Here is a 15,429-nt window from a genome sequence, read left to right as displayed (position 1 = left end):
ATATATATAAACACATTTGAAACATCCCATCTCTGAATGTCTTAGTGTTGGTTGCAAAACTAAACTGTATCTTATGCTCTCTTTGTGGATAGTTCCATTATAGTGTATTTTATTTTTTCTAAGGAACTTGTTCATTTTATTCAATTTCCTGAAGCCCTTTATTATCTTCCTAGGAAAATGTGCGTATTGTCTATTTTTAATAGACTTTTTTCATTTTCATGGTTTCCTCATACCATTTTTAATTTTCTACACTATCAATTTTCACTCAAATATAGTAAGTGGTGGTTCTGTTCTGTTATTTAAAAGTGCTTTTGATGTGCTAGTTACAGTTACCGTGTTTGTGAGTCTCCTTCATTTATTTTACATGTATTATGAGAGGGAGATGTTTCTCGTAAACCTTTTTCATTTTCTTGTACACTGGATAATTCTGAATTTCTCAGGCTTGTTTCTCTTCACCATATGGTAAATACTCTACTGTATTAGCCAATAAGTATAAGGAGATTAAAATCCACAAACTAGTGGAATCTCACTGTAGGCCACATCTGAGAACATTTTCTTCACTCACCCACATGTCAACCTGAAGGTCAATGGCACCCAGACAACCCCCTATAATGAAGTCTTATGGCTCAGGGATCCCACTGGGGCCCCAGGGAGGACCCCTGCCCCGTCCAGGGCCACCGTAGTGACAGCATCAGGGCCAGCCTGGGCAGCACCGCTCTGGGACATGAAATATAATACTGACATTGAGCCTCAGAGATGGATATTGAGAGGGAAGACATGAAGAAACCATCTCTGAGTGGACAGAAATGTAAAGACTTATCATCTATCAGTCCCTGGAGTCCCCTAAGCTGCCCAGACTGCAGCGGGTACCAGGAGGTTCAACCTCTATTCCGGTGCTTGCCTGCATGAAGGGGCTGATGGAATTCTAGGAAGAGTTGGTGTTTGGGAGACAGGACTTGGAGGTCCTGGACTCTAGCAGAATAGCCTTAAAGTCACCACATCCCTTGTCCCTTGCTTGTCCTTTTCCTGCCTCTGGGATGCAGCTTGCATCAGGGCCCCGTCTGCCAAATGCGGAATCTTCTACTCTGAAGGCTCTGCCTAGAAGTGGGTGGATTCTCCTCCTGAGCTACTCTTCATCAACGAGAAAGGCCCATCTGGACACCAGCCTGGGGCCCGAGTATTATCTACAAAATGCTCATATACCGCAGCCGCTGCATCACTGAAGCAGCAGAACTGCCTCCTCTGGGGCCCACACCCGTCATGGACCCACACAGGGTACCTGCCTGGGATGAAGGGCCTCGGAGACCGCAGTCTGTCTCCTTGTGCACCTGTAACATGGGATCATCTGCACAGAAGTGACCAAACTGCTTTGGATTCTCCTGGAAGGAGACAGTGTTTTGTTCAAACAGTAGCGAGAGAATTCATGATCTTTTTAAGCGGAGAGCACCTGCCTGAGATAAATGGGAAAGATCTCTCCGGTGCCTGGAGAAGGGAGGGTCTTAGGGAACTGGGTTCCTGGTCCCAACCATTTACTGAACGGCCTGTGGGTGTAGAGGTGTGGGGGCCGTGGCACCAGTAGCTTAGTAAAGCAGAGCTGCACGCGGGGCACAGAAGGAAGTGGTATCTTCTGCATCCCACCGCGCAGACATTCAGCACATCTGCAAACACATCACAATCTCATATTTAGCTTGTTACAAAACTAACACAATGAGCGAGAAAATACAGGAAAATTTTGTTTGCAATATAAACAATCTTTAGGATACCTTAGACTAAATTTTGACAAGGACCATGTGACATAGATAAAGAGAATACTGCCAACTTAAGAGTATTAACTCAATTTCTAAAACAAAGAAGCATCCCACATTCTCCACTGGCACTTGTGAAGCCCACCAAAGCCATCACTTTTTACCAATTTCATACTAAATTAAATCAGATCTCCATAAATACTGTACATGCATCCCATGAATTAAAATGTTTGCTGCGTTGCTCTCCTTTGAACCTGGCACTGAGCGTTCCCCTGGGAAACTACTTTTCTAAGTCGTTTCCCCGAGCAGCCCCTGTGAGCCCTTCAAGCCGGATCAGCTGTCCGTCATCTGCAATGTGGGACAGGAAGCTCACTGTGCATGTGCTGTGCCACATCTTCCCTGAGGGTGACGCCAAATTAATTAGTTTTGTACGTTCCTGTTTCCACCTCCCACAGAAGAGGCCCTGGGGCCAAGCTGCTACAGTAACTGGTACAGTGATCAGAGTCACAGTATCTGGAAACAGACCCTGGGTGTGTGAATAGTCAGTGACCCTCTGAGCTGCAGAAACCAGCAGGGTTCTCAGGACTTCGTTCCAGGGAGACATGTGTGCCCTGTGACCAGCAGGGGGAGCTGTGGGACTGCACTGTGGTCCCCACACCACTGCTCAGTGAGGAATGCTCAGTCAAGGGTGTCTGGGCCTGGGGGCTGGGCTCTGCGTTCCCTGATGGGGATTAACCATCAGTGTCTCCTCTCTGGTCTGGCATATTCTCCTATCCTCCTTTGTGTTGTCTCAACAGGTGCTTCCTCTGTGGGTGGGCTCTATGGAATGATGAGGATAACCTCCATCCTTCCCTGTTGGGGTGTGAGCTGAGCTCCAGCCCCAGAGCTGAGGGAGGGGCTGGACATCCCCTGGATGGACACACATTTGCATGGACAGCCCCTCCCCTGGCAGAGGGTGGGGAGAAAAGGAGGCCTGGGCAGCCCAGCCCCACTGTGGGCTCAGGGGCTGTGTGCACCATGGCCTGGACCACTCTCCTCCTCGTGCTCCTCTCTTACTGCACAGGTAGGGACAGAATTTGGACACCCTTGGCATCCTCCAATGTCACTCCCATTGTGCTTGGTATCTTGATAAACTTTACCCTGGCATCTGCCCCATCACCCATGGATGTCCATTTTTGCAGGTTCCTTCTCCCAGCCTGTGCTGACTCAGCCGCCCTCCCTCTCTGCATCTCTGGGAGCCACAGCCAGACTCACCTGCACCCTGAGAAGGGACATCAGTGTTGGCGACTACCACATCCACTGGTACCAGCAGAAGCAGGGGAGCCCTCCCCGGTATCTGCTGTGGTATAAATCAGACTCAGACAAGCAGCAGGGCTCTGGGGTCCCCAGCCGCTTCTCTGGATCCAAAGACACCTTGGCCAACGCAGGGCTGCTGCTCATCGCGGGGTTGCAGCCCGAGGACGAGGCCGACTACTACTGCAGGATCTGGCACAATATCCCTCACACAGTGGCACATGCAGACGGGGAAGTGGGACAAAAACCTCGAAGTGCCATGCTTTTGGTTTACGACATTTGACCATTTTTAAATAACTTGTATATATGCTAATTGCATTTGGAACTACTTTTGGACCCACTATGTGTTACTCTCAATTTCCCCTCAATGTGTCTGAAGTCTCAGGAAAACAGAAATAAAACCAAACCTAAATATTTATGATCACACAGAAACGTTGCTTGTTTCCATGTATGATAGAAGAGAGCCTGTGGAACGGCCCTCTCCCCTGAAATAAGGTGACGGACCTTCCTACCTTTGTCCTCGGTCCGAGCCCAGGACATCCCAGCAGGGGGACAGTTGCTCACTGCAGGGACTCTGTGCTGTGAGGGCTCAGAGCAGAGACAGTCCCATTCCCACCCTGTCCCTGAGCTCGGGCAGGTGGAGGAGCGCCGTGTCTCAGGGCCTGGAAACTCAGACGTGAGAGTCTGAGTGGAGACTCAGGCCTAGGAGAAATGCCGGAGGAAAGCTAACCCATGACACCTGCTGGGCACCCCAGTTTTCAGTTGTGAAGTTGAGGGGAGAGGGGATCCTCAGCCAGGAAATGTGGGGCCCTGGGTCAGGAAATCTGTTTTTGTGTTCCGATGGTGGGGGATGCTCCACACCAGCTGGAAATGTTGATTTTGCTGCAGGGCACATGGGAGAAGCGGGTCCATGGATGAGGTGCTCTCACAGCTGGCACCACTCAGGACCACGGGGACCCTGGAGTGTCACAAAGGTCACTGACAACACTGGTTCCAGCAGAAGGCTGCACAAGTCCTCAGGATGCTTATTTACAACAGAAGCAATCAACTCTCTGGGACCCCTGCCAGGTTCTCAGGGTCCATTCTCGGGGCAAAGCTGCCCTGACCCTGTCGGGGGCCCAGCCCGAGGACGAGGCTGAGACTACTTCTGGCTGCGCTACAGTGGTGCTCAGTATCGTCTGAGACCCGGATGGGGAACCAGGACGTGAGCCTCTAGTTCACAGCGTCTGTGGGTACAAATAGGATCACTTGGTGCGGAGATCACGTGACTAGACACCCGCACTCCAGCTCAGCCTGGACGCTGACGACTCGTAGAGAGAGAAGGTGGGGAAGAGGGTCTGAATCAACCTCACTACTGTTGGGTCCTAAAGTGGAAAAAATTTGTGAATAACTAGGAAGAAACTTATTTAGTAAAATAAAGTAGACACAGTAGACTACAGTTCCCTTGTAGTCCAGGAGGAGCAGTAAGTGCTGAATTAGGACTAAGGACTGAAGTCCGACCCATATCCTTGTAAGGAAAGAAATCCTCTTTTCAGTATTAGTCAAGACTATGTTTTTATCATGAATCATTTTATTGCAAATGCAACAGTATGTGTTGCTTTCAGAAATATGTTTTAAAATATAAAATTTTGGGAAGAGCCCTTGCTCCCAGATCTTGGCAGTTAAATGGTGCACTGAAGGAAGTATGTAAAGGTCCTAACACCTAGTGCCTCACAGTGTGGCATCATTTAAAAATGCTATCGGAGCAGAGATGCGGCCCTATTACTGTAGGGTGGCCCTTTGAACTCACATGACCCGTGTCCATATAAGAAAAAGGCCACGTGAAGTCAGGGAGTCACAAAAAAATCATCATGTGAAGGTGGAGGCAGAGACTGGAGTTGCCCAGTGACAGGACGAGGAACCCCAGACATTCCAGGAAAGCCTGCGTTACCTCTGGAGGGGCACGGAAGGACCCTCTGCAGGTGTCAGAGGGACGTGGCCCCGCCCTGCACAGTGTGCATATGCAGCCTGCAGAGCTGCGGGAGGAGGGAGGAGCGGATGCTGGCCTTGGCGTTGCCTGCGGCTCTGTAGCTGCTCCTAGAGGTGGACATTGCTCTGGAGTGGCCCCTACCTCTGCACTGGCTTCTGCACTGGCTTCTGCCCCTGTGCCTGGCACCTCAGGATGTGCAGGTGCTGAGGCTGGAGCTAGATCTGCCTTCTGGATGGGGCTGGAGCTGCAAGAGGAGAAAAGATCACCCGTGTGCCTCTCTTTCCATGTGCTCTCCAAAGACTGACCACAGGCTGAGCCTTCCAGAGAGGCGTCAGCCCAGGACCCGGCACAGGACATCTTCCCTGCCTGCTGTCCTCCAGGTGGGTGGTCTGAGGCCAGACTTTGCTCCCGATCCAGCGCCAGGTCCAGGTTTACGTTCTGTGTGTCCTGGCCGGCCCCTCCCCACAGGCTCCCAGGCACAGGCACTTCCCACCCACCTCGCACTGTCAGTCTCTGCCTCCGAAAGCTCCAGCTTCTCAAGCCAAGTCCAGGGCAGATGAGTCCAGAGATCCAGGTCGGGGCTGAAGATTCTGAACAATATAGAAACTGTGGAAGGGACCCTGGGGAGTGGTCTGGACGGCATCTGGGCTGAGGGTCTTCCCCAGCCATTCGAGATTTTTTAAACGAAGACGCCGGCTACCCAATGGCCACAGTTACTCTGTGCCTCTGCCGGCCTTATTGGTGCTGTGGCCCAGCTGCATGTCACTAGGGCAGGTGGAGCGGTGTCCCCGTGGATCATCATGTGAAGACATCATGGGTGTCTCCTGCCCATATCCTGAGTGTACCTCTGCAATGACAGTGACCACCAGGTTCCCTGGAGGCCTTGCAGGCCTCCTAGGCCCTCTGTGGGACTCCTCTCACCCATTTTACTCTCGGCTCCCACATCAGCCAAGCCCTGTGTCTCCCCAGAACTGTACCCTGGGGACAGGAGGTTCACCTCCAGGGCTCAGGATAAACTGTGGTCAGAGGGCTCCCCTATGCCAGCCAGCCTTGAACTGGGGTGTGAACGTGACCACCACGCCAGGCTCTGTTCCCCTTAGCCTGCTTTGCCTGGAGGTGGGGGTGGGCCCGGCCCACGTGAACTCTCCCTCCACATACAAAACAGGGAGGGGAAATACGGCTGCCCAGGTGGAATTGGAGTGGCGCCTAGCTGGAGCTGGACTCCCTGGGCCTCTCTGGGTCATCTTTGAGTCCCGCTGGGAAAGGGTCAGAGATGTCTGGGCTGACACAACAATCGCACAGTGTAAGGACGCTGTCATTGCGTGATTTCCTGAGGCGAGTGCCTCCTACACTGGGGACAAAACAAGTGAACGTGTTGTCTCTGGTGCATCTGCAACAAGGTGAGCTGAGTAGAGGTTTCTCTAGAATGTGGCCTCACGGTCACCAGGGTTCCAAGTTCTGTTTTGCTCCATCACCAGGAAGTGAGGTCACGGCCTGGGGTCCCCTACTTGGGATTGCTCCTAGGAAAAGAGCTCCCCAAGGGTCCCTTTGGGCTGCTGACTGCTCACCCTGCACCCCATGCCACACGCAGCTCCACCACTGCTGTCCAAACACTGATACACTGACTCACCCACCCCTAGCCCCGGGAGGCCTGGGTGCAGCCAGGGCCTCAGCTTTGGGGACACAGACCTGGCGTCAGGCTCCTCCTCCTCACCTGTCACGGGACCCTAAACCAGTTATATCTTCTCAAGTCATCTTAGTCTCCCAGTCTGAGCTTGGGGTCTTTCTGGCATCTACCTCCTACTGTGTCCTCAGGTGTGTGGTACTATAAACACCTGTGGTGCCTGTAACCTCGGGGCAGGATCCACGGGACTCAGGCACAGACTCGGCAGTGGGAGGGTCACACGGAGGGCTGGGGGAGCACAGAATTGGATGCAAATAGACCAGGTCTGCTCTGGATGGAGGGGAACTCCCTGCTCCTCCTGCCCATGTCCAAGGTACCTGAGAAGGTTGAAGAGACCTGAAATTTCGATGTCATCCCTTGGGTGGGCAACCTTCCAGGGCTGCCAATGTGGACAGACTCAGGGCCAAGTGCCTCATCCTTGCCTGTGTGTTGGGACCCCCCCGGGATGGCTCCAAGTGTTCCCACCTCCCGTTCTCCCATCCCTGTGTGATCCCCTCTCCTTTGAGGCTGGATGGACTTTGTGACTGTTTTCTAACAACAAGAGTAGAACGAAGCGATGAAGGGTCATTCAAGTGTAGTTATGGGAAGGCTGACTTCCTCTGGTTCCCTCTCTCCTGTGCTCATCCCCTGTCTCTCTGTCTCTGTCTCTCCTCGTGTACATCTCTTTCTGCATTTCTCTGTCTCTGTTTATCTCCTTGTTATGTTACCATAGGTAGCCAGGTGTTAATAAAGGAAGGGAGCATATGGAATCAGGCATTGCCGAACCTAATGGGCTGTGGAGAGGAATCAGACACCGGGCCTGCTTTGCTAGAAAGCTGCAGCTTCACTCCTTCCCCAGGTGACTTGTAAGCCACAAAGTGGGCAGGAAGGATCGCTACTGGTCATTCATTACCCAGGGAGGAATAAAACACCAGAAGAAATTCCTCTGCTGGACACATGCCCAGTGGAGGCCAGATGGCATGGGGTGAGGTTTGCTTCTACTTTGTGGCATGAGCAGTAGGAACTAAGAGGGAGGAGTGTCCAGCCTGGGAAAAGGATTGGATTGGATATGGGACACAGAACCCGGGAGATCCAGGAAATGGATTGGTTAGGGGGAGGATCTGTGCCAGCCCAGGAAAGATTGGGAAGTTGATTGGTTAGTTTGAAAAGGTGCTTATGTTCCAGTTAAAGGTGAGATCATATGGTACTTGTCCCTCACTTCCTGGCTAAGTGGGATAGTGGGAAGAGGGTATTACAGGAACTACTATAAAGGACACATGGACAAAACCAAGGGGGAGGGTGGAGAGGGGGGAGGGAGGTGGGTTCACCTGGGATGGGGTAGAGGGATGGGGAGAAAAGGCATACAACTGTAATTGCATAACAATAAAAAAAAAAAAAAAAAAAAAAAAAGGTGCTTGGTCCTTCCCAAACCCAAGATAATATACTGTATTTTGCCATGTATAATGTGCACATTTTTTGCCCAAATTTTTGAGGGAAAAATAAGGATGCCCATTATACATGGGTATAATGATAACATACCACAGGTATAATATCGGGTATAATAATCTGGTCAATGATGCACACAGAAATGTGGATGCGCTTATACATGGCAAATACGGTAATCTCCATTTAACAAAGAACCTCTCTCTGTGTCTCCGTCTCTCCCTCCCAGTAACATGTTCTCTCTCCTTTTCATAGCAGCCACGTGGCCCCAGCAGCACTTGCGTCTCCAGTGTCAGCTTCACAGCGATGGGCAGACGGACCTGCTTTCCGTTACAAGATCACTGACAGGTGGAAATCCTGGGACACAGATTTTAAGCGACAATCATAAAATTACCTTGACAAAAATTATGGTCACTGTTTAAACAAGTGAAGAGGAGTTAAGCTCAGAAATGAAATATACATTATAAATTCAAGTGGAAGGAAAATTAACGAAATAAAAATGGCACTGGATGACTAAAAACCCCGCTAGATGGGCTGAAGAACAGACTAACAATTACATTGAATTCCAGGAACTGGGGAGAAAAAGAACCAACGAGTATTCACAAAGATGGAGCAACAATGAGCCTGGTGGTACCTGGACAACAAAGAGGGATGTTCAAAGATTGCAACATATTTGAAAGAAATGGGACATTTGCTCTAAATAAGTCACTCTATCGCTATTATTTTTTGAGGCTGTCACCAGGGGGCGCTGTGGATCCACTTGAGGTGAACAAGGCCTGCAGTAAATGCAGATTTGATGACTGTGAATGCAACAAGCTCACTGGCTTGAGTTATATTTTCCAGCAGGTGCTTCCTCCCAAGGGACCAACTCAGAGCCCACAGGCACGCCAGCTGCTCCTCCCGATGGTAGAGCTGGCCCTGGGCTGAGGACGTACGAAATGGAGGGTGGGGAAAGAAAGAGCTGAGATTTGCATTGAGCATGACCCAAACACGAAGCCTTCCTCCGGGGAGCGGAGGGAGATAAAAGAGCCACCAGAGTGTCCAGTGCCAGCTGTGGGGCCAGAGAGTCCTGGACACATTTGCACCATGACCGGGGCTCCTCTCGTGCTCCTGCTCCTCCTCACTCTCTGCCCAGGTTCATGGACATTTCAAAGACCAGCTTTGGACGGGACCTTCTGCCTTCCTTCCTCATTCCTGATGTGTCTGTTTTCATTGCAGGGTCCAGCTCTCAGGCTGTGGTGACTCAGGAGCCCTTCCTGACAGTGTCCCCAGGAGGGACAGTCACTCTCACCTGCGGCCACAACACGGGAGCCGTCACCAGTGATCACTACCCATCCTGGTTCCAGCAGAAGTCTGGACGAGCCCCCACAACTTTGATTTATGACATAGACAAGAAAAACAGGTGGACCCCAGCCCGGTTCTCAGGCTCCATTATCGGGGGCAAAGGGGCCCTGACCCTGTCGGGGGCCCAGCCCGAGGATGAGGCCGAGTACTACTGTTGGATGGTGTACAGTGGTGCTCGGCACAGTGACAGATTCAGATGAGGAACTAGGACATAAACCTGCTCCTGGCCCAGCCTGGTTTAAGAATAATCTCACAGTTTGAGGGTCACATGGTCATACGCTTCAGCCCTCCAGACAGTCCCAATGAGACAGAGGGGACAGGAAAGACTCTTTGGTGATGCCTACGCCCCTGGAGCACTAAAGAGGAGGAAATCACAGTGAATGACGTAGGAGAAGCTTTTCCAGATAAACCAGAGCCCAGTTATTTTATAATTCTGGGGAGTCCAGTTATTTATAATTCGAACGGAGAGACCTGGATCGGCTGAGCAGGCCGAAGTCAAACATGTTTTCGCCGGAAAGAGATGTCCAAACTATGAATTTTGTCAGCTAAGGTAGAAGGGATGGACTCATCATTTTGTATATGACTGAAAGTGTATGTTTCATCTCATGGGATTTTTAATCAGTGAGATGTTATTAAAGAAAATCTAGGAAATATGGATATTACAAAGCTTTTAAGAAAGCTCACTTCTTATCACTTGTACACTTTTTAGAGTTTAAGTAGATTAATTTTCCTCAATTATTTCCAGAATTTTCAATACAATACATGGTTATAATTGTATCATTAGTGTAATGAAATAATTTTAAATACAATTATAAACTATTTAATGTTTCTTGAACTGTATTTCAATATATACTGGAATGGCCACATAATATTATTTTTTCATGTAAGACCTACTGTTAAAGAAAAGAGCCAGGGGTGGGGGAGAACGATATACTATTACTGAATGGACCCACCCTTGTGGTTGGGGGGTCCCCCACCCTGTACTAGGTTTGTCTTGCCCACCGCCAGGGAAAGACATCTCTCAATGACAGAGATTGGTGAAAAGGAAAGGGATTATTTATTTAAAGAGTTATACAAACTTAAGAGTAATCACGTAATGTCTTCATGAGATCCCAAAGTCCTTTAGAATACCCACAAACGCACAGTCCTTCCTTCCCCCTCTGCCCAGTCAGGGGTACCGTATCTCAGAAAAAGAAATAGAAGTCCGTGGTTCTTCTCTGCCCAAGCCTCACGGTCCCAAAAAGACACTGACGCATGGCTGCCATACCTGGGTTTAAATCCCAGCGCCAATCTTCCTCTGCCGCACCATTTCTGACTCCTCCCACAATTGGCCACAGCTGCCAGCATTCCTGTATTCTTCCAGCTTGACTGGGCTGCCATAGTAAGTCCGGGCAGGTGTGGCCTGTGGTGTGGAGCCAATCATCTCCAAGCTCTTACGCAGGCTCTGTAACCAGGGGGAGTTGCCTCCCAGTTACATCATGGGTTGAAGTCACTCCCATCTCCCTGGCTCAAAGCATGGCCACAGCTGTTTAACATATCTATGAAACCAGTTAAAGGTTATAGATATGTTAAACGATCGTTCCAGAGGTAATCTGCAAAACTGTTGCTATTCAAAACAACTCTCAATGGCCCTGCTCCCTGCGTCCCACCCCCCAGCTCAGACTTGTGGGGGTGAGGACATCCTATATGTATATATTTTTCTAATATTTTCTGGACACCGAGTTCTGGGCCCCATTACAAATCCCTATGTGGCCCCCCTTCTTGGCTGCACCCTGTTACACTATTACAATTGTATAGCATTTTAAATATTATAATCTGTACAAATTAAGGCTATTATCACTTTGTGTACATAAATCTTTTCTAATACAATACATGTATCAAATTCAACTGTAAGTTTAATTTAGGGGACCTGTACCTTGCATAACCAGGAACACGAATACAAGACTTCCATTAATGAAACCAGGAGTATCCAGCATAAAAAAGGATGAGTGGTTCAACCTGTTGTAGTTGAACTTGACTCCATGTGATTCAATTCATTTTATATTTCCAGAACCTGTGCATAAGAATGCTCCAGTCACCCTGGCCTGGTGGCCCAGTTGATGGGAGCGTTGTCCTGTGCACCAAAAGGTTGCGGGTTCTATTTCCGGTCATGGCACATACTAGGTTTTGGGTTTGAGTCCCAATCGGGACACAATGGGATGGGGCAACTGATAGGTGTTTCTCTCTCACACTGATGTTTCTCTCTCTCTCTTTCTCTCTTTCACTCTTCCTCCTCTCTCTCTGGGATCAATGGGCATATCCTTGGGTGAGGACAAGGAAAAAAAAACCTGCTGAGCTCTCAAAAATAAACTTTATCCAGGCTAGTACAGATTAGAAAAAAACAGGCTGTAAGAGTTTTTCGGGTGACAAATGAAGAAGGAAACTCTGAGTGTGCACACACACACACACACACACACAGGGGGTGGACAACAGCAGTCTTACAGGTGTGAGCATGCAAAACAGTTTAATCTTCTATTACTATTTTTTATCTGTTGTGCTATTCATTCACATTACCGCTGCAAACCTACTTTTGCTCACCATGTTTGTACTTCCAGAATAAATTCAAGACTAAATGAGAACACACAGAGTAATCAACCACAAAACACCTTTTGTCTCTGACAATGTTGTATCCTGATGGCAAAGGCACAGATGAGAAGCTAAGACATGTGCAGTGTGGGATGGGGACCCTAGCAGGCGTCCCTGCAACAGCTACAGCAACCACATGTGTCCCCCAGAGAGGGTCAGCCAAGTCGGATTGTTCCCAGAGATGAACTAACGGTGTTCTCTGGGGAACCTTAACCCTGGAGTTTGTTACAAGGTGGTTACGTACCACTAATGAACCCAGGGGCAAGGCAGAAGCAAACTCAATTATCAGTGATCCTTTAATATCTGGTAACATTGCACTTCATTGTGCTGTCTGGAGGTCATTAGCTAGAAAAATTAATGTCTCAACCCCAAACTACACTAAGTGGAACTGCTCATTTTACTGCCTTCGGTGGTGACATCAGAAAGACCCAACTGCAAACATCAGAGCCCTCCCAGAAGAGCTGGGGGTGTGAAATGAGCAGGAGGATGTGCCATCTCCTCTTGGCCAGTAGGGGGCACTGGTGGACTGGGCCTGATTGCTCAGGGCTCTGGGCCGGGCAGGATGGGAAAGATTATACAGGCTGTTGCACACTTGGGCAGGCAGTGTCCTCAGTGAAGTGTGACTGTCCTGCACCTGGTCCCCAAACCACATGAGTCCTCAGCTCTGACACACACACTTGCTTCATATCTCATCCTCCTACCTTTACAGATTCCATTGTCCAGGCCTGATTCACAGAGAGATAAACAATCACACACACAAAAGTACGTTTGCTCAATGAAATGTGACCTATAGTGCCATGTGTACACAGGACAGGAGACACCTATGGAGGGATTTTTCTCAATGTCAACAATTAGTCCTCAGCCAACAGAACTCCCGGGCTTCCCCCAATGGTCCAGATTCCTCCCTTCCCCTCCTCATTCACTGAGCAAAGAGTCTCGTCCCAGGGAAAGTGGAAGAGTGAAAGGTGTGGGCGTTGGCACTGTCTTTTGCTTCTGTCATCTGGCCCAGGTGGTCGTCATCCATACTTCCTGCCACCTTCTAAACCTCCTTCCTGAGCCCTAGGTCAGAGGCTGCTGGCTCTGCCATCCACAGCACCTAAGTCTTTGTTTAATCGTGTTTAAATATATATGTTGAAATGAGGTCGAGTAGCCTAAGAAAATTATCTCATTGTAGCAAATCAGAGGATCCCAACCCAACAGAACTGTATTGAATTTGAAAATTAGAAGCCAATCTCATTTAAAACCGTAACTGATAGTTGCATAAATGACTCAACACGTGAGCAAAAAGAATCCATGTCATATGCACAAAACTTATCTTGACCAACAGGAAGGATTTGGGCTGAGATCAGGATGTGTGTGCAGTCTCTGGGTGATGAAGGACCTGGAATCTGGGGGACAGCAGATGTGAAGAGGCCAAGGTCAGCCTGCAGCAGGGCATCTCTCAGAGGTAAAAGCACCGCCCAGAGAAAGCTCCTCCCTGAGTCAGGCTGTGTCCCTCAGGACCAACAGGGGGCGCTGCTCTGTCTCTTTTTCCTGCCTGTGAGGGTGTCCTGGGGCTCTAGGTGTGTCTCCAAAATCGTGGCTTTCAATACCTCTTAATTCTATGGGCATTGTTCGGCTTCAAATTCCCTCCCAGATCTGCCACACAGCAAACCTTTAAGGGACCCGTGGGGCCTGAGAGAGCCGTAGGGGTAGACACCTCAGGGACCCTGCTGCTAACATGACCCCAGCGTGTTCCTGCTGGAAAATGTAGTCAACGCTTTAGTCCTTATCTGCCGTCAGGTCTGCTGTTTCCACCTTACTGCCCTGTTCATTCTCATTTTTCTTTATTTTATACTGACTTATGGAAACTGGTATTGTTTGTGTTTCAGCTTTCTAATTCTTTCTTTTTCTCATGTGTTCATACTGCCCCTTGTCTCACCATTTGGTACATACGAAATGACCTAATTTTATACACTAGCAGATATGCATACTATTTTAATAAACAGAAAGTATACTAGCAATTCCAACATGGATACCGAGTCACAGTTTTGTTTCACATGCTGAGGAGCACCCACCGTGTCTCCCTGCTCCACCCCCTGACCTCCCAACCCCTTCGTCCATCCTCCCTGCTCCTTTGGCTCCACAGCAGGATGTGAAGCGAGAGGGGGATTTAAATCCTCTATCACGTGCACACCGACAGGCTCACACACCACATCCAGGTGCCTACTTTGCCGTAGCTGATGCCTCAGGAATCTCACATTTTCACAATGGCACCGTGACCTTCCTCCTCAAACCTGTGCTTACTTTGAAGGCACACACAGTTATCGCTTTTGATAGCAAAGGCGACCTGTCGCCCCGAGGCTGGCAGTGAGGCTGTGTGTGGGCACCCCAAGGCCTGGGCCTCCAGGTGCTACTGGGGACAGGTTATAAGATTTTGTCACTGGGAGAAGCCTGTCCCTTTGCACGCCAGACATTGGCTTGTGACTCCCAAGCATTTGACTTCTGGAGGGAGGGGTGATTGCTTCACTCCTCCAGAGAAGACAGGCGGGGACTTCACTGAGGTCGGAAGGTGTGTACACAGGGTTGGGGCTACAGTTGGGATGGACTAGGTCGCTGGGGCCAAGAGGAGAGCCCACCCAGCCCATCGTTCAGCCCTCAACCGCTCTGTCCAGAACACCATCAGGAAAGAGGCCACGGGAACCACGGGGAGGCTGATTAGGAGGAAGAGGGTCTGCGTGAGGTGGCAGCATCTGCCTCTTTTAATATAACCTCCAGGGGACATCAGGGTGACAATGGGGCAGGATGAGAGAGGGGAAGCTGATTTGCATGACACACCACCTTCTCCTAATGGGTCCTGGAGGTAAGACAAGGCCCCAAGGACACCACCCTCCAGCCCAGGAGCCTGAGGACACGTCTTCCTGTGCTCATCCCCACCATGGCCTGGATGGTGCTTCTGTTCGGGCTCTTCGCTTACAGCTCGGGTCAGAGGAAGGGACTCTGCGTTTTAGGGGTGGAGGGCAAATAAAAGCCAGATCTGAGGTTCACCCTTTTCTCCTAATATCATCCCTATCTCTCTGCTGTTGATTTTAGGTGTGGATTCTCAGATTGTGGTGACCCAGGAACCGTCACTGTCCGTGTATCCAGGAGGGACGGTCACACTCACCTGTGGCTCTAGCTCTGGGTCCATCTCTAGGAGTAACTACCCTAACTGGTTCCAGCAGACCCCAGGCAAGGCTCCCCGCATGCTCATCTATGACATAAACAACCGCCTCTCAGGGGTCCCTGAGCCCTTCTCCGGATCCATCTCTGGGAACAAAGCCACCCTCACCATCATGGGGGCCCAGCCTGAGGACGAGGGGGACTAT

General features: G+C 49.9%; 3 gene segments (V, D, J or C); all 3 read left to right on the top strand.

The window, feature by feature from the left end:
• The window catches only part of LOC128781375 (immunoglobulin lambda variable 5-39-like), a 591,472-nt gene that overhangs the window by 11,040 nt on the left and 565,003 nt on the right, over positions 1-15,429 (top strand).
• Positions 1-15,429, top strand: part of LOC112310504 (immunoglobulin lambda variable 5-45-like) — a 715,836-nt gene that overhangs the window by 139,351 nt on the left and 561,056 nt on the right.
• On the top strand, positions 2,745-3,423 carry LOC112310418 (immunoglobulin lambda variable 5-39-like). The segment is given in 2 exon segments: positions 2,745-2,808; positions 2,927-3,423. Coding segments are annotated over 2 exon segments (441 nt in total).

This window comes from Desmodus rotundus, chromosome 7 (genome assembly GCF_022682495.2).
Source record: "Desmodus rotundus isolate HL8 chromosome 7, HLdesRot8A.1, whole genome shotgun sequence".
Classification (NCBI taxonomy): domain Eukaryota; kingdom Metazoa; phylum Chordata; class Mammalia; order Chiroptera; family Phyllostomidae; genus Desmodus; species Desmodus rotundus.
The sequence above is the reverse complement of the archived record's forward strand: the minus strand, read 5'-3'. Positions and strand labels throughout refer to the sequence as shown.